We start from the raw sequence: 22,147 nt of genomic DNA, 5'->3' as shown, positions 1-22,147 counted from the left end.
CAATTAAAGAAATATTTGATTGAAAATTAACTTTACAAATATTGAAGTGTAATAGGTAACTAATAACTAAATTCTAAACACTACTAACCAATAATATAGTATCTGATATGTATGTAGTGAGTGGAATATTGCTTTTCCAATTAAATATTTCTACATTAAAAATTACTTCCAAATCAACTAGACTATCAGAAACAACATGAATTGTTAAATTATTTGAAATTTCTAATTCTGGAACTATGATAATCGGTGAGAAAAAATCTAATGCACTATAGTGTAATATTTTCCATCTTTGGTCATAATCTGAAAATAAAAATTATTAATATACCATATAAATATGATAAGTACAAGATATTAACATATATTAAAACTAACATATTTTTAATCTATTTATAGGTTTAATATATCCATTTATAATAAATAATATTATTCAGTCATTAAGGAAAGACTGTCATATACTCATACATAATAACTAGTATCAGAGAAAATGCAAAGTGCATTATTTTGGCAGCTCTAGAACAATGTATTCAAAGTAGGTACATGATTTATTTCAATATTTCATGTAACATATACTTCAAAGGTGAAACTTTTATTTTGCATTTTCAATTTTGTTCAGTGTTTTTAAATCATTTTATTAACATTTAGTATATATTATATGTTAATATATTATACAAGCTTTTAATTTAAATCGAGAAATTAAAGAAAAATATTGTTTTCATAATATTTCTTTAAATAGATTTTTGATACTTTTTACCCATACTAAATATTGATTGTTCTGTTAAAAATGTGATAATATTTATCTTCTATGATTATAAGACGTGGTATTTTATGGAGACTTGAATGAATAATAGCTAATTGATTAGTTGATGATGCATCATGATGGCATTTATTTCCTGTATAGGCATTGTTTATTTATTATGCATACCTAAGTATGGTATTTTGTCTTTTAATTACTATTAATTTTATTTAGATAAATTAATGCTAAAAATTCTGAAAGTTAGCCCGTTTTTTATCACCTGTTGTAAACCTAAAAAAATGTCGGTAATTTTTAAAGATAATTTAAAAGGCATTTTTTATTATTTTTAAGATATTTAAATCTGGACACTAGTAATAACATAGTATACATTATTATTATCATGTATGCAAATTTATTTATATTAAAACATACAATTTTAAAATTAGTTGTATTACCTATTGATGACCAAGTTGGTGCTTGCCATACATCATTTAATTGCCAATATAATGCACCCATTGTTAAACCTCTACCATCTTTTAATAATGTATTTCTATGTTTTCGATACCATTCTGTTTGTATTCTCATAGCCCTAGCTTGAACAATCTAACACAATAATAATAATTGCAAGTGATAACTGATTAATAATAATTAATAAGTGAGCTTTAATCATAAATGCTTACTTGACTCAAGTACACATAATCACTAACAGTGGGCTTTGGTGGGACAGGTAAATTGATTTCTATTTGATATAACATAAACCCATATCCTAAAGGTAGATGTTGTCTATGAATTAGTGCTGGTGAAGGAAATTGCTTTAAATCATTTATATCAAAAGCGTTTTGCAGTGTCTGATATGCAGGAAGAGACTGTAACCCATATTCTGATGCAAATCTAGTCCATGGAAAAAAAATTGAACTCCAGCTATTAACTTCATAGTTATAGTAATGTACTAAAAAAAATTAATTTAAAAAAATGTATGCCTTAAATAATTAATTTAAAGTTATAGAATTTACCATCTCCATATAAAGCACTATATGGATTTTCCGCTATATAATTTTCTTCATCAGATTTTAAGCCATTTGAAGGACTTGATACCACAAAATTTCTTGTTTTATCTTCCTCCATTATTGTTTTTTTTATTGTGTTGACATAAAGTGCAATATAGTCAGAAGCAAACATAGAATAATTATTTCTCGTTCCATACCAATTGCCTCTTAATGCAGCTTCGTTTTCATTGTTACCTGCCCACAATATTATGCTGGGATGATGTTGTAATCTTCTAATTTGTTGCTTTATTTCTACCCCTACTGTTTCTAAAAATTGTTGATTTGTTGGATACATATTACATGCAAACATCATATCTTGCCACACCATTATACCTAACTTGTCACATATCTATGCAAATAATTTGAATTTAATATCAAGATTTTAGTTTTGAATATCTTAATTGGCTTAATTAATAATTACATTGTAAAATTCATCGCTCTCGTACACTCCACCGCCCCACACACGAATGGTATTCATATGAACTTGTTTTGCTGCAGTTAATAAATTAATTATAACATTTTCATTATTCATATTCTCTGGAAATATGTTGGCCGGAATGTAATTAGTGCCTTTAGCAAATATTGGCACGCCATTTATTTTAAAATAAAAAGATAATCCTAAAATATATATATTATATATATTTATAAAAACAATTCGTATTAGATTTTTTTATGCCTAGTCTTACTTACTAGTAGGACTTAGAAATTGATAATTTTTTAGTAGGTATTTTTTTAGGATTACCTTAACTTTTCTAGCTGAAAACGTGTTTCAATATTTATGAATCTAAATCTAAATTATTTTATAATTTTGGCTATGGTTCAATATTTTATTTACCGTCTACCCCTAAACCGAGATTTACTATATTCTATATTTTTATTTTTAATTCAAATGTTCAATTTTTAATCTACTTGTAGAAAACCATAAATTAATAATTTTATAATTTTAATACAGTTTAACATTCTCATATATTTAACAACAACTAATTTACGTTGAAAAAAGTGATAAATTACAACATAATAGTTTGGGTTTGTCCAAGTTAGGTACAAATAATTCTTGCAAGTCTCAAGTATGAAATTTTTTTACGGAGGGTTTGAATTTCTAGCATATTCTGTAAAAAAGGTATTTTAGAATACAATAATGTACCAACAACCCTAATGTACATAAAAGACATATATTATAAATACTTAACTTTTAATTTTTTATTGAATTATAAAACATATTTTTTAATAAATTAAATTAAGAAAAAAAAGTGGTAGATATATAAACGTGAGGGTAAATAATAAATAAAACCAAGAAAATGAAAAACTATTCAACAAAATATTTATACTTTTTAAATATTATGACGTATGAGCTTTTCTATAAAAATAGTAAACGAGCTATTAATTTTGTTTTATTCCATGTAATAGTTAATTTATTTATTATTCAATAAAAAATTTGATTAGTGAAATAAAATGGAGTATAATTAATTAAAAAAAGTATTATTTTGGAATTTTATGGCTTTTTAATTTTTTGAGAGCATTTAATATTTTTAGATCATATTTTAGTTTTATTTAAAACCCAAAAAAATTTAAAGTTTGAGTCAATATTAATTTTTTAGGTAATCAACTTCCGAGCCCTACCAGCTATACAGCTGTATACATTAGTTATTACAATAATTTATACCCAATTTTGGATCATTTTTATCAATTGGTTCCTGGATTAGTTCAGCTGTTCTGAATCCTATAGAAATTATTTTTGACTGAACATCACTTTTAGTTACAAATTCTATGCTTAAATTATACAGCGGCTGTTCACCATATCCATTAGGCCACCAAGTGTTTATGTCAGTCTGAAATAAAAATTATATTAGTAGTATAATTTTTAATTGTGTAGCCGTATAGGTTTATTATATTATATTTAAAAACATTTATGTATTGTAAAAACAGGATATTGTTAAACTATATTATAGGTTAGGTAGGTACTCAAGAGTTGAGGAAACTGCCAAAAATGTTCGCTCATAACTATGCGTTGTTGGTTATTAGTTTATAACGCTATTAAACTCAAATATTACAAAAAAAAAAAAAATGTATATTAAAGAAGTTTACTGATGTTTCTATTGATGGAGTAAATAGGTTTACAACTTGCAACTTAAAACTGTCATAAAAACTTTATTTTTGGTCTCTTATAATAGTCTCCTCGTTTATTGGTAAGGAATAATTTTATTAAATTTTACAAAGGTATAAAATATAAATTTATACTTGAGACAGTAACAAATATAAAATAAAAATATTACTTGTGATTTTGGTACATATATCCTTATATTTTATTTTTATACATTCTTATATAATTAAGTAAAAGACACTTTTTTGAGTATTTGTTTAAATTACTTATCTAATAAAATAATAAATATATTAATACACTTTTTTTTTTTTAAATTTCTATAGTAATTTATAATTAAAATTCTAAATTAATATATGATTAAGTGTATCTTATTATTAAATCATTTTGTTTCACTTGCCACTATACTTAGATATACCTTTAGTTATTATTTTTTATTATTAAAAAAAATAATAATAATAATTACTGTAATCTGATAAATTTAAAAACTGTTTATTCAATTGGAGCTCATCTGCTCAGAACCATGCTAGGTTTATACGTATACCTATATATTTTTAAAACAATTGTAAGTACCTACTTAAATATTTTCGAAATAAATTATAAAAGATTAAAGTTGAGGTACTTAGGTTAGGAAACTAAGAACAAAATACTTCAGCGTTTATAGAGATAAGAATAAATATGCCAATTGCTTTGTAGGTACTATAAAATATAATTTTGAATTATAAATAAATATATATTATAAAACTACCTACTAAAAATTTAAACCACTGTTTTTTTTAAACTTTATTAGGCATATATATCGTTTTTTCTGTTAAATATCTAAGTTATGAAACTTTAGAGATCCCAAAATGTTTAAAACAAAAACACCATTCAATCTTTGATCTTAATAACATCAATAAATTTCGTTCCTCTCAGAGTCTTCCATTGTACTTTTTCATTATAACCATATCAAATTTTTTTAAGTACCTAAATATTATAACATTTGACAGATATAAATTAAAAAGTAACACAATTACTCAATTTCAATAAAAATTTATGAATCATAATTATGTGTTATTGTTAACTAAATCGCAATTAGAAAATAATTTTTAATTTTTCCCATTATTACCATAGGTACATATAATTCAATGGCAGTATGCATTTCGTTTTCAACGCATAAATCGTTACAACAATTCCGTTCTTTACTTAAAATACTTTTTTCAGTATTCAAAGCTAATTTAAATTTAGCATCAGAAATACTTCCAAAACATGTAATGTACATATCAGTTTTTAATAACCAATGTGTAGTATTTGCCGCAATTGTTTCAGTTTTAATATCTTCTAGTAAATTGTCTTGGAACATTACTATCCTTACGCTTTTCCTATTAACATAAACATAGATACATTGTTTTATTAATTATATTATTGTTTAAGTACATGAGTATCTACGTACATAACTGCTTTAAATTACAAGACCTACCATATTCCAACTGATGGAAATGCAGGACCCCAATCCCATCCAAATGAACTTTGCATTTTTCTTAAGTAGTTTACATGACATTCCCCGTTGTATTCTTTAGGAACACAAAATGGTGGAATTTTTTTAGAATAATCATTAAAAAAATTATTTGCCATGCGTATAGGTGATTTGATGATGACTTCCAGTAGATTTTCCTCTTCCTGGTACTATGTCAAATTACAAGTATTAATGTTAGGCAAAACTGTAAAGATTTTATGATTATATATATTTAAAAAAAACCATACATACTTTAAGAAATTCTTCAACGGCAAAAGTATACCTCACAAACATATTATTCGTTGAACCGATTAGTTTTTTATTCAAATAAATATCACTAAAAGTATCTATTCCATCGAAAATAATATACTTTTTATTGAATAATTCAAAACTCGAATTCACTAAAAAAATAAAAAACAAAGTATTAATATTTATGCGTAAACTGTAGGTTATATTTTGGACTTTATAAGCTGAACGATAGACCTAGTTTTACGATTGGGTATATTTTTCCAGTCTGTCTTAAGTCCCCTATGAAATAGTAAGTTATAGGTACTTTGGGGCGACAGAAGTTAAAAATTCTCAGTACCTTACAAAGTGTGCCTACAAGGAAAAACACTTAGGGAAAAACAGAAATATTTACGCTATAACAGTTTCGACTAAATCTTGTTACGTTAAAATTTATAAACAGATAACCGTAGGTCCGTAGATACTTAAATTTTTAATCGAATGCTCATTATAAATTTCTTTACAACACAAAATAATATTTTCGTAATATTTATAATTTATACTAATTTAAGCTATTTAGACATTTGTAATATTTTATTTATTATTTTTTTTTTAAGTTAGTAAAAATGTTTACACTCGGTTGAGAAGTTGAAAAATTTAATACAATATTATACATAAATAGTTCTAACAGATATCTAAAAATATCAACAAAAAAATGCATATTTGCATCTAACTTGTTGGATTCTTAAGTAAAAAATAACAATTTTAGTTATTTTCTTATAATTTAAAAATAATAATAATTGTAAAGACTTTGAGTTTTTTGTTATTACTTATTAATAACGTGTACCTATAATTATTTATTAAGTACTTTGAAATTTTCTGAATATTTAGATTGATTTTAAGCTTTTGACACCATAAACTAATTTTATTATCCTTATATTAGTTATATTATAATATGAAATATATGTGATTTGTTTTCGTTAGAAATTAGATTTAAAGATTATAGATGATTTGAGTAGTAGACCCATCATTTTGCAGGGTATTCATATATATCACTACATTACGCCAGTCTAAACTTTAAATACATACTTAAAACTCATAAACTACTAGTTCGGAATTTGATTTTTAAATATTGAAATATGTAATCCAAAAAGTACTTTACCTTAGAATATAAAATTAAAAATGTATGTTGTATTCAAAAATGAAAAAAGTAAAAAACTTAAAGAGACATTTAAAAATATAATTTTTTTTATAAATGTTGTTTTATTTCAACTAAAAATTATGAAAAAAATTATCATCAAAAATGTTAATAGATTTTGAAATAATAAGTGTTGTTAGATAAAAGATCTCTTCCCCTGTATACATTTATTATAAAATATATACTTAAAAGAATAAGCCGAAGGTTTACGCTCAAAATTGTTTTTTGTATTTCGTTAACAAAAATTTATTATTGAATTCAAACTTGACACATCTATATCACAGTAACTTTCTACTCAATGATAAATTCAATCGACACCTATTATAACAGCACGGTAATCATAGCTTAAAAAAATATGTATTCTATTGATTCCAGTATAACAACATTTTAATATCTAGGTAGGTTTTTTAAATTAGAAAATATATAGATATTTAATTAATTGAAAATTGTTTAATACATTTTTTTAAGTTTTAATATTCTATTTTATGATGAAAATATCCATTACAACCAAACATTTATAATACACGTGTGGGGTAGTCTATAAATATGTTACACATTGTAAGATATTTTTGTAAATCTTCGACTTTATGGTCCAGTCAGTGACACTCGTGGTTATATATATATATATATATATATATATATATATATGATGTTATTATATTAATATATTATACAAATTAACAAAACATAAAGATTATAACACTACACTTCTAATTTTATTTCAAACAGAATTAGGAATAGTTCGACATAGTTATGCTTTTAAGCTTTTAGCCTGTATATCCAATATAATCGATTGTCTTTTTGTTTAATTGTTTGTTATGAATAGCATTCTAGTATTAAATTAAAGTACACATTGTTTTTTTTACCAATGTACCTATAACTTATACTTAAACCACATTATAAATTATTTTATTTATTTTGTGTTTCAATTCTACTGTATTAAGTATTTTATATATTTTTTAATTTGTTCCTTGTCAATAAATTATTATTTCCTGATAGTAAAAACGTTAAAAATAAATATATTTATTTCATGACCTTGTTTTTAAAAAAGTAATGAAATTATTCATTTTTCTGTGACATTGGCATACTTACAGCCAATTTATTTTATCATTATTATTATTATTTTCGTGAAGGCACGCTCTTTGAGCAGTATTATGGTTAGTCTTAGTATTGTGTTTAATATAATAATATCTGTATACTCGTCAAAATATATTGAAAAAACCTTAATATCCAAATGCATAAAAAAAACATTCCTAACCTAACGCGTAGATATGATATTTAATAAATAATAATTAATAACTAAATAGTAGATACTAGATCACTAGCGCTATACCAAGATACTATATAGTATTAAATGAATATGGAAGAGTTGTTTTTATTAGTGTAAATACTGAAAATGCATATAAATTAAACAAGAATGGCCGTCATTAGTAATGTATTATTTATAAATGTTAACACTAAATATTAAACATATTTTAGGTACAATACTATAGACAATTAAACACATTGTATTTTTGAAAACGTTGAAACGTTACTTCGTATTTACCATTATATAAAATTAGGTACCTCTACTCACTACATAATATTGTATTACATAAAGTAAATAAAAAAAAAATCTTACAATAATTAATAAAATTAATTTTTTTAACTAAATTCTTTTTAGATTCATCCAAGCAATGAATGTAATAACTTTACAAGTGTTTTTTTTTTTGTTAAAAAAATAGATTTTCAAATCAAACAATTTAAATACATCCCAAAACAATTATAATAGTGTAAGTTGATAAACTACCTTCGTTCAAATATTTTTTCATGTACAACGGTTTATCATTGAATTCAAATTTAACACATATTATATTACATGACTTACTCAATGACGAAGTAAAATATAGACACCCACCATACAGCTAGTGGTTACCTACTTTCCCCCTTTTTCAAAATGATTAGCTATGTAATTGTTCTGATACTTTGACACGAATTTGGTGAAGTTGCGGTTCAGTGATTACAGGTCTGAATCGCTCGCTATATAGTAATAATAATTGACTAATAAAATAATGGATTTTACATGGCTTAAAATTTAAGTAGGATAACAATTCTTATGACTGTCGTCGCACTGGATTTTGTAAATTGCTAACCAATAGTATAGACTTTAAGATTTCATAGTGTTATATCAAAAATTGTATCAAATATCATATTAAAAAAATATGATTAATAAATAATCTTGCATATCAAAAAAATAAACATAAATTTGAATGTTTAAATTGCATGCTAACTCTTAGAAGGGTCTGTCCGAATTGCATGCCATGTACCTTCAAGTTTATCTTTATTTATCATGCACTCATGTGCAAAATTTAAACTTTATTTTTCTATTTTTTTTTTTTTATAAAGCGTATGAATAGAATGATTAGTTTTAAGATTGAAATATTTTTATATTCGAGTAAACATTTTACAAAATTATTAAAGATGACACTGTGAATATTAAATAAAACGATTGTAGTTTAAGGTATAATCCAGTGAATAAATTTTACATTTTTACACGGCATTTAAAATAATTAATAATATTATGAAATTTGGTCGAGTTTTTGATAATAAATAAAATAGTATATATATATTTTTTTTTTAATTAGAAAAGTCAAAAATAAAGTCATGCACATAAATGCATGATAAATAAAGATAAATTTGTGTGTACACAGCATGCAATTTAGACATAACATTCTAAGAGGTGGCATGCAATTTGAACATTTTTATTATTTTTGACATGCAATTTAGGGACGCAGCTTGAATAATTACTTTATTTTGATTGAATATAGAAAATATATCCTCAGTAATTTTATTACATACCTATGACAATACGATAATGATAACAATGCCTACAATTTACGAATTTAATATGTTTAGTTTTTAGCAAGTAAGTATTAGTTTTATCATAAAATTCAAATTTATTTTTAAAATCAATAAACAAACATAACAAAAACGAAAGGTTAGGTAAATATAATTATACATTATAAGCTGTAGCCATTGATTAAATATAAATTATAAGTAGGTATTATAAATTATAATATGTACCTACAATATATTTAATCAATGATAGGTACCTATAACCTTTTCATTGGGCTAGAAAACTTTTATCTACACTTGTTATTATATTATTTACAACATTAAAGGTCATTTTATGGGGGTTTTTAAGTATAATATATAATAACATAACTTAATTCATATTTAAATACATTTATAAATATTTGGAATTACATGAAACTTATTTATAAATAATATTTATAATGCATAATATACTTATTAAATACGTTATAAACCAATCACTGAACAGATATTTTGTCAACTTAACATAAAATTAATATCAATTTATCATCAATTGGCAATAATTATCATTTATCATGATAGCCATTAGTATATTTTATTTAAATAAGGAGCCTTTAACAAATATTTAAATGTATAATAATTAGGTAAGTACTAAACAGTGATGATTGATGATTAACTAATAATTACTAAAAATAAGAAAGGTTATCGATTTTTTTTTTTTAAATAAAAATCCATATAGTTAAATAGGTTTTGGCATGCATATAACCGTAAAAACGTTAAAACAAAAAACAATATTCTTTCAATCGTATTGCATGTGAAAAATACATTACACAATTTGCTAACCGTAAATACACTTAATACCTAAACTATTTTGATTATTTTGTTAGTTGTGAACTAAATAGGTTTTGCACATGTTTATGCGACCGAACCACAAAGGAAATGTAAGTTTAATCATGGTATACAAACTGAGTCAATAAACTCGAAGTTAAACCTTAATAAGTACATTAATTATTTTGTTATAAGTGTTAAAAACTATAAGAAAAAAAAAAATAAGTAAAATTATTAAATCTTATTTTAAAATACATGTTTGGGACTATTTTGTGATTATACATATAATTATCTCAACTACTTGAGACTAGATAAATAAATCCATATTAATGAAATGTATTGTTTATTTAGACACAATTTAGAAAAAAACTAGCCACACAAATATAAACTTATGCGGTTTCTATTAAAAAAATGATAAGGAACTTGTACAATGTTGCCTAATTTATTCAAAAATGTATTATTAGATACTTTGCATTAGACACACGCATCGAACCATTGTACATTTATACAATGCACAATTCTGATTCGAATATTAATACAAAAATATAAACGATTTAATAACTCATACACTTATGTAAATTAAATTTAAATCTAATAAAATAGTTTTCTTGTCCATTTGTATGATATGAATTTTCAATTCGCATTTCACACAAACTATTAACCAGATAGGTACTCACAGTTCTAAATATATACTTAATATATAGGTACTTAGTACGAATGACTTGGATGGTATAGTTCAACTCAAAGAATATAACCATACCTCCTCGAATCTTCCAATCATATTTACAATAAGGTTGATGTTGGAAGTATTATAATTTATAAATATATAAATTTATATAAATATAACCATGCGTTGTTAATTTTGTAAGTAGGTACTAATATATTCAGGGGTGTCCCATATTCCCATAGGGTATACTACATATACACCGTATATTTTCAAATTTTTTTTTTCATTATTATTGGTATACTGCCGTTGCTCTCAATCATAATCGATATTACACCATTATATCGATCCATAATATGTGATAAATATCTATGATAGGTAGGTACTTTATAATCTGGTTTAAAATTTTTTTCCATATTATTGACATGCTTTTTGCCGGCTTTACTCTTATAAACCATAAAACAAATATTCTTATTGTATTAAGTGTTTATATTTGATGATATAGTATACTCCAAAAAAATTAATGGGAACACATTTGAATATATCAAATGCCAACTGTTACTTGTTAGTATTAAATGTTTAGCAAAAAATAATGCATGTGATCACTACTGTATTTGATCGTACTTATGTGATGACCAGAAATATACAAGTGCTGTGGGGATCAAGTGTATGGATCACTTGACCAATCTTATAATTTTACTCTGGACAGCGTAAATAAGATGTGGCTTAGTTCCTTCTAAACAGTACTGTTTAAAAACTATACGTATAGTTTTTAGTGGTGGTACCAATGCGAAAACAATGTAATATTTTAATCATTGACTTTAAACGTCGACGTAAACGTACAGTTTTAACACATTTGTGAGATATATAAATACAGTTGTGCACTACCGGTGAGATTTTATAACTGAAATATTGAAAAATCGATTTCAGACAATACGAGCGCATGAAATTGAAAGGCGGTACAAAACGACGTAAAAATACAGCGAACAGCTACGGAACTATAAACCCAAAATCACGTTTTAATGCGTGCTATATTATCTTTCATACTTCTCGACATGTTTGTCATAAATTTCAAGCTATTTCAAATTATATGAAAGGAAGTTTGGCTTTCAAAAAATTGCAAATTTGTGAACCTACATTGAAAGTACGAAGTGCGTATAAAAACAACGTGTCGTTCGTGGCTTGCAGTTTAATAGTATGCAGTACTCGATTTAAGGGAAAGTACCTTAACTATAATTTTTCAGAAATGTTAAGGCGTACATCTACTTTTTTTAAGTGAAAGGCACGGGACGGTATACTTTTTGTACAAGTTAAAGATATCAAAAATTATTTCAAAAATTTTTGTAATTATTTAAAACAAATAAATATTATAATATATACTAATATATATTGATATGGCCAACTAGGTGTTTTATAAACGTTAGTCGTAATTTCGATTCTATAAATCAATAATCATATTGTGATATCACAGATCGTTGTTTTTTAATTTTATTTTATACGCTATAAATATGAGTTTAAAAAACCTTTACTAAACTATTACCTAATAAAATAATAATAATTATTATATATCATAATATAATATTATGTATAGTTTTTACAACCGTCAATATTTTATGATAAATTATTACTCTTTTATGTTTTAAATTGATTATTTAATATCTTCTTACGTGAGTACCCAATAAAAAGACCTCAGGGGTATGGGGAAATTCAAAAACCTATAAAAAGTGGTGTGGACCCTCTTTTCTTTAAAAGTAAACGGAGTCTCTATATACGTTTATTTGGTCAATAACTCTAGCATCGCAGAGTATTTAATAAGCGAATATCAGAATAAGCAATACCTACGTAGCTAAACGCGTACAACTAATTTGAAACGTCTGCAGCATCGCACGAAATCGATATTATTCGGCGCCGAATCATTAAGAGCATTCCATGTGCGTAATGTCGTACCGAGGTAGGTAAAAATATTAATATAAGATAATATGAATGTATATTTTATGCGCACCGACGCTAGCGTCGCGTTAGGTTTTCTTAATCTTACCAGGAAAATGAACTGACGACAAGTCAACTCAACTGAAATTAATATAATATATTGTTTTTATTTTTTGTTTTTTTACTATACAGTTCGCGGCTAATTGAAAAAGAAACAATATCGAAAACCACGCTATATTTTATTGATTTATTATTTATTTAAGGCTCAAGTACAGGTGTATTACAGATGTATGAAATTTGATACAATTAAACAATTACATTTCTTAATTTATAAACCACAAAACAATAATAAATAACAAATAAATAAACTTAAAATTAAATAATACGTATAAAAATGGTATATTGGAAATTTATTAATAATAAAAAAAAAAGTCTAATCTGGATTCAGTTTCCAACTTGAAAATTCTCTCAAAAGGATTATTCTGGCCATAATTGTTTCGGTGGGTTTTAATATACAAAAAGTGGGGCATAATCTGGAGTTATATTACAGTGTATGGAAAATAATAAGCACTAATAGTGGAGAACATGATATTTACCCATTTATAACTTTGAAAAAAAAAAAGAAAATATCTGCATTTTTCATACGGACATATAATATACAAAGTATTAATATTGAGATAATTTTAAATAAAATTTAATGAATTTCGGTTGTTATTATTTAATATATTACTCGTATTTTTATAACCAATGTAGCGTAAACATCTTCTCTGCATTCTTTTCAGTTTTTCAATTTAGCAAATAGAAAATGGGCACTACATTATTGATCCATATCGTAATAAAAAGCGACTATAGACTATAGAGCATAGTATATATAATATTTAGACAACGTATATCGCCTTAAAAGATAAAGTTGATCTAATTAAAAACCTCCATGTTTTTATAGCTTTTAAATTAATTTTATTAATATGGGATGAAACCATGAGATTCGATTGAAAGGTAATCCTAAGACCATGTATTGTTTTAACCTCGGGTAAAGGAAAATTATCAATCTCATAAAAAAGTTTAATTTATTTTTCGTTCGATATCATAACATTTTAAAACATTTATAGAGCATTAAGGCTTAACTTATTAGATTTACGCCATTCAATTTAATTATTTAAATTGTTTTGGTGAGTAAAGCAATCCGTCATGTTAGAAATTATGCAGTAGAGTATTAAGTCATTAGCAAAAAGTTAAAACTTGCAGTCTGCCGAATTTTAAACCAGAATCAAGTATAATTAGATATTAAAAGTTCGGTCGCGACATTCAAATTTTTTGTTCATTCTATTATACTAAAATAATACTATAAGCTATATCTATATTAAAATGAGCTGTAATATATATTATAACAAAATATTCTCGAATTTCATCTTATAAACAATCAAACTGGAATCTATAAATAAATTTGAACAAAAGTTTCGTAGTGTGACGGGCCGGATAATTGACGCTCCGCTGACCGCTGTATATAGTCATATTATATTGATGAGTCTCATCACTTCCGGTCTGATAATTCGCTTTAACCATTTCCTGAGAATTTATCGTCAAAATGAGACGTACATTAATCACCTATGTATATTATTCATAAATTTCTCCCACTAAATCTAACCGTTATTTTTAATCTATTGTAGTTGCATATCGTAATTATAGCACGTTATTACGTAGTTATTTTAATTAATACACTGGGCGACAAAAATGTCGTCTAGAAAAAACTTTTTGTCGTCTATAGTAAACCATATTTTTAATTACTGGACGACAACGATTTTTCGTTAAAATTAATACATAATTATTTCTCATGTTTAATTTTGTTATTTGTTTATATTTATATTATTTCGTTCGATCATTTGAATTTGGAAGTACAAATAATAATTAAAATTTTCAATAATGGAAAACCCGTATGACTGATCACCTTAGGGTCCTTAAGTACTCCATAGAATAATACAGTATGTAAGAGCCAAGAAGCAATTTATTCTATGCGACAATGCGACATGTTTCATCTGGTCATCAGTCGTTCCAATAAATATCTACTATTTTCAATTTGATTTTAGTCCTGGTTTCTACAAGCTAATTCTTAAATATATTTTAATGTGTTGTTTTTAAACTTATATAATATGTATACTGTATGTTATTAATTTCTTTTTTTAACTAAAAATAATAAGTTTAACTGATGAATTATTTGTACTTGTTTATGTGTTGAGAGTTTTGATGATATTGTTAGATATAAGTAAGGTTTTGTATATTTAATTCTGAAAAGTATTTTTTAGGCATATAGGTTGATATTAATTATAATGTGTCGCGTGAAAATTTTTTCTTTTTTTAATGTCGCCCAGTGATAATTGCTAAAATATTCACTGCGTTATTATGTACTATATACATGAAATAATTTAATAATTGGATATTTACGATATCATACTCGTATGTTATCATAAAAGCTGTATATTTTACAACATTGGTGGGTAAATATGTATGCACGCTCTTTTTTAATTCTTAAATAACGCATTAATTAAAATTCTGAATTTCGAAATTTATGAATCTATGAGTAAACTTTACGATTATTTTCCGTAGTATTAAGTGTGTACTTGAGATTTTTAAAACATTTTAGGAGTGGCATGTGTATACAAACTTCTATTTTTCAAATAAAAATCACCTGCACACCTTTATTTACTATAAATAATTGTTAAACAAATTACATTTTTTTAAACGTATTAATACGAAATATTAAAAAGTAGTTTCTGAGTTATTAAAAAGTATAATGGAATAATAGGTTGTATGTCATATAAAATATGTGTAATCTGTAATATTTAGTTTAGTACTTTTTATATTATACTCGATAATTTAAAAAAATATATAAAATGTTAATAGTTGTATTTGCATTAAAGAATTTCCTATTGTTATGACGTTATTTCTATATTGAAATATTGTACATTTTTCTTGTTACAATACATATTATTATTATATTAATTTTCAAAACATCACAGTCCCCAAACTCCGTAATTTCTTAACCCATAGTATCGTGGTCCGTAGAAATAATCCTTAGAATATCAGATTATCTATACAGGACTAATATATTATAAATGTTACCCAAAATCTTCTCGTTCGAATTTCAATTTAGATGCGTCTACATTTGTAGAAAAAATCATCTATTCAATAATTTACAGTAAAAAAAGACGATAAGGGGTATCAGGTATCAATCGAAACACAGTATTTTGAATATACCACTCTACGGGGCACGCCATGAGTGGCGCAAAACATCTGACTCTCGTGCAGTTTAAAAATATGCAGATGTGGGTATTCAAAAATTCTAAAAATCAGAATTTGAATAAATGCGCTCACCATTGATGGAAAACATGGATAGATCGCTCTCTCAATATAAATTTGTGAAATCCAAGTTAAAATCGGCTGTGCGTGGTCGTGTGAAACGGAAACAAGCAGGAGGTAAAATACATTAATATACATAAATATTATTATTCTTTGTTCGTGGCTTTGCGCCCCGCACAAGCGACGCATATTATTATTCGAGCAGTACCTATACGACTAAATAGTACGCTATAGCGGCCGCTCATTTAGAGACGGCGCTGCAGCATCGTTCGAATGTTAAAAATCGACGTACAGAGTTCCAGACTTCAGACGCGTTTCAGTAGTTCAGTACCGACTACGCAGTACGCAGTGACGTATCGTGTCGTGTCGTCTCCTGGCATTATATGCCGTCCAGCAATTTTCATTGCGTATTACGGCGAAAGGACGAGATACGTCATTTGAAATGTTTGCTTTTTTACGCCAAGACTCTCACATCACAAAATAACCAAAATACACCGTATAATTATTGCATACAGCATACTGCAGTATTAGTCCTAATAGTGTAATGGCATCGTGCGAACGATTATTTTCATCTGTCTCGAACAAGGTGCTAATCCAATTCTCGGTACTCGTGGTATCGCGGTTAGGAAGAGTGGTGGGTCTTCTGTTTATCGATATAAACTTGTATTGCATTTGATTCCTATCGGACCAATATGTTTACCGACAGGTTCAAAGTACATAATATTATGATGGTCTAGCTCTAGATGAATAAATGTATAGTTAGGGCTTCGGAATTTTCTTTTTATGACGTTATCGCAGAAAAGCATTAAAAAAATAATAATAAACAATACGTACATGTATAAAATATATTTACACATTTATAAATAACTTTAATCAAAATAATGTTTTTAGTTTTAACTTTATACGCCTATAAAATTATATATACATATATGTTATATTTCTAATAAAAATTTAAATAAAATATTTTTTTTTTAAGATTGCGGGTATGATTAATTCTTAAAAGTTGGCCAACTTCTGTTAAAATTGTCAATATTCTCCAAAATATTTTATAATTGCTTTTTTTTCTTCAACTAATTCTATTGTTTATGTTCAATTTCATTGGTGTTTACAATTATGTTTTTATATTTTTAACGTTAAACTTAAAATAAAAAATGGAAATAACGTTTGAAAGTACAGTTATGTCAAACATTAAGTATTAACGTGTTATGATAATAATAATAATGTCTTTATTTTTTGCATCAAAATATTATAACCACAAATATACAAGAAGATTTATTGCAAAACTCAACTAAAATACAAAGCTTGTGTGCAACTGAGAATAGAGTTTTAGAATCCAAGTATATAATAAGTAATAGCCAATAACCAATATTAAACATAATAATTATGATTTTATAACGTTTTAATGTCCAAAAACGTAAAAGCTATGTACATATGTTTTTATAACTTTAGCCCTGATAAACCTCGTAATAATAATATGGGAATATTGTTGTAAACTTATTTATTTTTGAAATTGTACGACGTTTCTAAAAGTCATTATTAAATAATCTGTATGTACTATAACAACATTATACTTTGTTAAAAGTACGTTTTTGGTTATATCGTATGCGATAACAACATAAAACCAGAACTCGGGAGACAGGACTTGTATAAATAGTCGTATAATATTATAAATGTGGTGTCCATTAGATGGTGGGATGCACAGATAAAGAAGTATGCACAACTGCAGCGACTACGGACGCTAGTGCGTTACGATATTGTGGTACTGATTGCCGTCGGCGGGGATATAAAAATCATATGATATCCCCACCATTTTCGTAACATAAATTTCTGATCACTCTGTATTTACCACAAAAACATAATATACAACAACTGTAATGGCTTGTGGATAATTTTTTTTCGTAGACGAATAATATCAATATTAATTGATTCGATAAATCAAGGCAATTAACTAATGCATAGAAAAATATCACATGTAAACTTGCTCTGCATAATAGAGTGTTGACGAATATTGAGTTTTTTTTAATCGATTTTAGTTTAATTTTAAAAGTTAAAGCTTTCCATACGCATGGCTGGTTATTAAAATAAGCGCCTATTCAATTAACAGTTTTTAGTCGTTAAATCTTTAGTAAATATTACAATACATAAACGATTTTGACCGTTAAGTCATTCTGCAATTATTGTAATAAACTATAATAACTAATAATACATAAGCGTCAATACACGATAGGCGTTGTATCGTACATTCGTACTATTGTCTAGTCGCGCAATGTAAATTAAATAATTAAATGCATTATACATAACAAATATTAGGTACATGCATTTAAATAAGTTACAAATCCTTGTATAGGTGCAATTACAATAAAACAAGTAAAACAATTAGCTTACTTAATAACGAGTATTAGGAATTTTACATTTTTTTTACGGTACATTATTGTAATTCGAACGGCCGTGTATTATTATTTAAAAAATACACTTCCATATTTTTCTCAAAGTATTCAATCAAACTTAAAATATGGGTTAACGATTTTTATAATTAAGTATTAAATGTGTTATAATACAACCGAATTGGAAAAGCTAGGGAGGACTGAACATTAAGACTTTTGAATAAGCCTGCACTCATTCCCAAAATTCACACTGTATGTATTTACTATAAGTAATGGAACCTATAATGTATTTGTATTTTTTTGCCATAAAATATATAAATCAATAATCAAACTTTAAACCTATATACATGCGAATGCGAAGAAATATATTTTTTTAGTACAAGTTAAACCTATATTTTATTCATGTTGATAATAAAACTTCAAATATATAGCTGGGCGTATCGGCCCCACCAAATAATTATATCAGGTTTTGATTATGTAGTAACACAGCATTTTAAGATAATACAATTTATTTAGTGTTATAATTTATAGATCACTTCGTAAATCCGGTTTGATTTATAGGCAATATTATGCCTACTTTTAACTATTTAAATATCTATATCTATATTTTTTTAATATAATAATTTATAGTAAATATACCTAAAAATATCGAATATAAATTTAAATAATTTAATAATATAAAATCGATCTGGATTTCGAATAATCGAATTCTGGTTTATTAGCTATATCTAATTTATACATATTATTCAAAATTCCAGTTGTGTTGGATTGCAGGATCGGGATAGGAGTTAAAGGCATGCATAGAAATTTACTATACAAAAGTTTCAAGGATTTTTCACGGTCCAGAGTTAAACTGTATATAATTCCGTGCACTCTCTTATTCCCATAGCTCCTTTATTAACGCGAATGCATGTATATATATAAGGTATTAAAATTAAACTACTGCATAATTTAAGTTTTCTACAAAATTCTTACAATGTACTATTTCAGTTTACGCTTATTCAGTATATTGTTATATGTATATAATTAAATTATATACGTGGCCAAATGGTCGACCCCTTTTTGTTAGAATTTATTCTCATATACAGTCAAATTCGCTTATAACGATCTTCAAGGGACTTAGATAATATGATCGTTATAACCGAATTGTCCGAACTTCGTTATAACCGTATTATAAAAAGTAACTACACATTAAATATAAAACCAACCAAATACATTGCTTGAAATTGTTTTACCCGGAATATTGTTAAGTATATACGGCATAGTAATAAGTGAATTCTACTGTACATTGATTAGTAACTCTTTTTCTCATCATAACAAATCTGTGCTGTGATCGCTGTTGACGATTTCGTCGTTTATATATTTTTACGATTCCCCTCAAAGGCAAAATATACTCTCGGTAGATGCTTATCGAAAAATAATTTAGGGCTATTCCTGCTACATAATTTACATAGTGAACTACAAAGAACGACGTATAATAATGTACACTATAGAAATACTCGGACGACTATACCAAATTACGAAATCGACACAACTGCAGAACGTATGGGGGTGGCAGACGGCAGTATATAATTTAATATATCTATTTTTTTTATATAATATAACGTCTCGAGTATCGTACCCGTATAACGTACGGCATAGGCTTTATTCACATAATATTATAAGTCGCCATTTGCACATTATTTTTTTTGCTTTCTCCTATGCACTGCGGCAGTGCGGCCCGCTATATTTTAAAGTACTTAAAAGTGGCCCGCTAGTTACTTTGAGTTGCCCATCTTTGATATATAGGTACCCCAGGTACGTACGCGCCGCAACCCAAGGACTGGTATTAACCAAAGACTACATTATTTTTGTGTGTCGGTATAATAATATTTTATGTACTCGAACGCGATTGTTCGAGCACGGATCCCTCGTCCATCGTCGCTCACCTTTGAAAGTCGTGGAGTAAGTCCAATCGTCCTCGGACACCCATCGGTATGCCACGTCGTTGTACCGGCGCAACGGGTCTTCGTCCAGAACGCCGTCGGACCTCAAGTCGGCGAACACGCCGCCCGGCACGCGGCCCGTCCCAGAGACGCCTGAAAACATGGCGTCATAATACATTTATATACATAATACATATACCTATATATGCGTACAACGATATCATAATAACATTTTTTATCGTTTGGATTGCTCGCTCGTACGCGCGTGTATAATATTATTAATATTGTTACGTGTGTGTGGAGGGTGCGGCGGTATGCGATCCTTACAGTTATATTGGTCCCCCGGGGTAGAACTGAGAAAATAATATGTTGTTTTCGACGTCCGGAAATATTTTAACGTGGTTGTGGTCTGAACCATCACACGTCGTCACATCACGAGTGCAAACGCGGACCGATCGTCGCCGTCGAATCGCTGCACGCGGTCGTGACTCGAGAACCCGTTTGTTCGAATTTGAGGAGAAAATATTTTTATTTTTTTTTTTATTCTGGAAAAACAACGTCGGGAGCAGAAAAAATCATCGCCCGACCGTCGAAGAAACGGTATCCCTGGGGAGGGGGGAGGGGGACGAAAAACGCGATGCTCCGGACACGCGAGTCGGCCGTGACGTGCCTCTAACCCAAGTCGCGCGGTACTTAAGTCCGGCCTCGTCGCCAACCGTTTCACTCACTGGTATTCCTGTTAACGAACCGCCAGCGGGTCGAGTCCAGCGACCACTGGAATACCGCGCCGGAAGAGGCCGACAGGCTCAGGAGGAACAGCAGCACGATTGCCGCGGACTTTATGACGTCGGACCTCATGATTCTCGCGAGCGCGTCCGTATCCGGTTCGCCGGCAAAAGTCGTACTGAGTACCGACTGGTCTACTGATACAGTGATACGGCGCCTGAGTCCGAGCGTCACGGGAACGCTCTCCGATAGCGTCCGTCCACGAGTCGGTGCCGTCTCCCGTATTTAGGTCTGTGCAGCCGTCACGGCGTAATCTCGTTATGTTCGTTACATAATATTATTGTAAAATATTAATAATAATAATAATAATAATACATCGTAGCGCGTACGCTACGGAGTAGCGAGCACGACGACTCGGCGCGGTATATACCTCGCGTACCTAGTCGTTTGTTATTATTTACGCGCGGCAGCAGCTGATGACCGTGTATTGTTGTGCGTTCGACGACGTACGGTTTTACGCGGAAGTATAACCTCCCCGTCGTCGGACCCAAAACACTGGGCTCGTGTAATAATATCACGAGAGTCTACGGAAACCAAAAAGTATCCGACGGCTGTGCGATGCGGTTCGTATGACGTAAGGATTGAAATAAATTATACCTAATTGTTTTATCGTTTCGTACGACCGTGTCAATAATATTATCAGTATTGTTCCGTCCGGCGTGATTTTA

General features: G+C 27.6%; 1 protein-coding gene across 1 annotated transcript in view; it reads right to left on the bottom strand.

Annotated features, from left to right (window-relative positions):
* LOC112602056 (beta-mannosidase) overlaps positions 1-22,147 on the bottom strand; it is a 23,579-nt gene extending 1,432 nt beyond the window's left edge. The window contains exons 1-11 of the mRNA XM_025349972.1: positions 21,422-22,147; positions 20,697-20,846; positions 5,625-5,773; positions 5,337-5,542; positions 4,986-5,238; positions 3,443-3,608; positions 2,201-2,397; positions 1,747-2,128; positions 1,414-1,682; positions 1,189-1,336; positions 89-300 (exon numbers count right to left, since the gene is read on the bottom strand). Coding sequence (XP_025205757.1) covers positions 89-300; positions 1,189-1,336; positions 1,414-1,682; positions 1,747-2,128; positions 2,201-2,397; positions 3,443-3,608; positions 4,986-5,238; positions 5,337-5,542; positions 5,625-5,773; positions 20,697-20,846; positions 21,422-21,551 — 2,262 coding nt within the window. The 5' untranslated portion in view covers positions 21,552-22,147. The remainder of the gene's footprint in view (positions 1-88; positions 301-1,188; positions 1,337-1,413; positions 1,683-1,746; positions 2,129-2,200; positions 2,398-3,442; positions 3,609-4,985; positions 5,239-5,336; positions 5,543-5,624; positions 5,774-20,696; positions 20,847-21,421) is intronic.

Source organism: Melanaphis sacchari, unplaced genomic scaffold, assembly GCF_002803265.2.
Source record: "Melanaphis sacchari strain LSU unplaced genomic scaffold, SCAv2.0 Contig81_pilon_pilon, whole genome shotgun sequence".
Taxonomy (NCBI): domain Eukaryota; kingdom Metazoa; phylum Arthropoda; class Insecta; order Hemiptera; family Aphididae; genus Melanaphis; species Melanaphis sacchari.
This window is presented reverse-complemented; position numbering and strand designations above follow the sequence as displayed.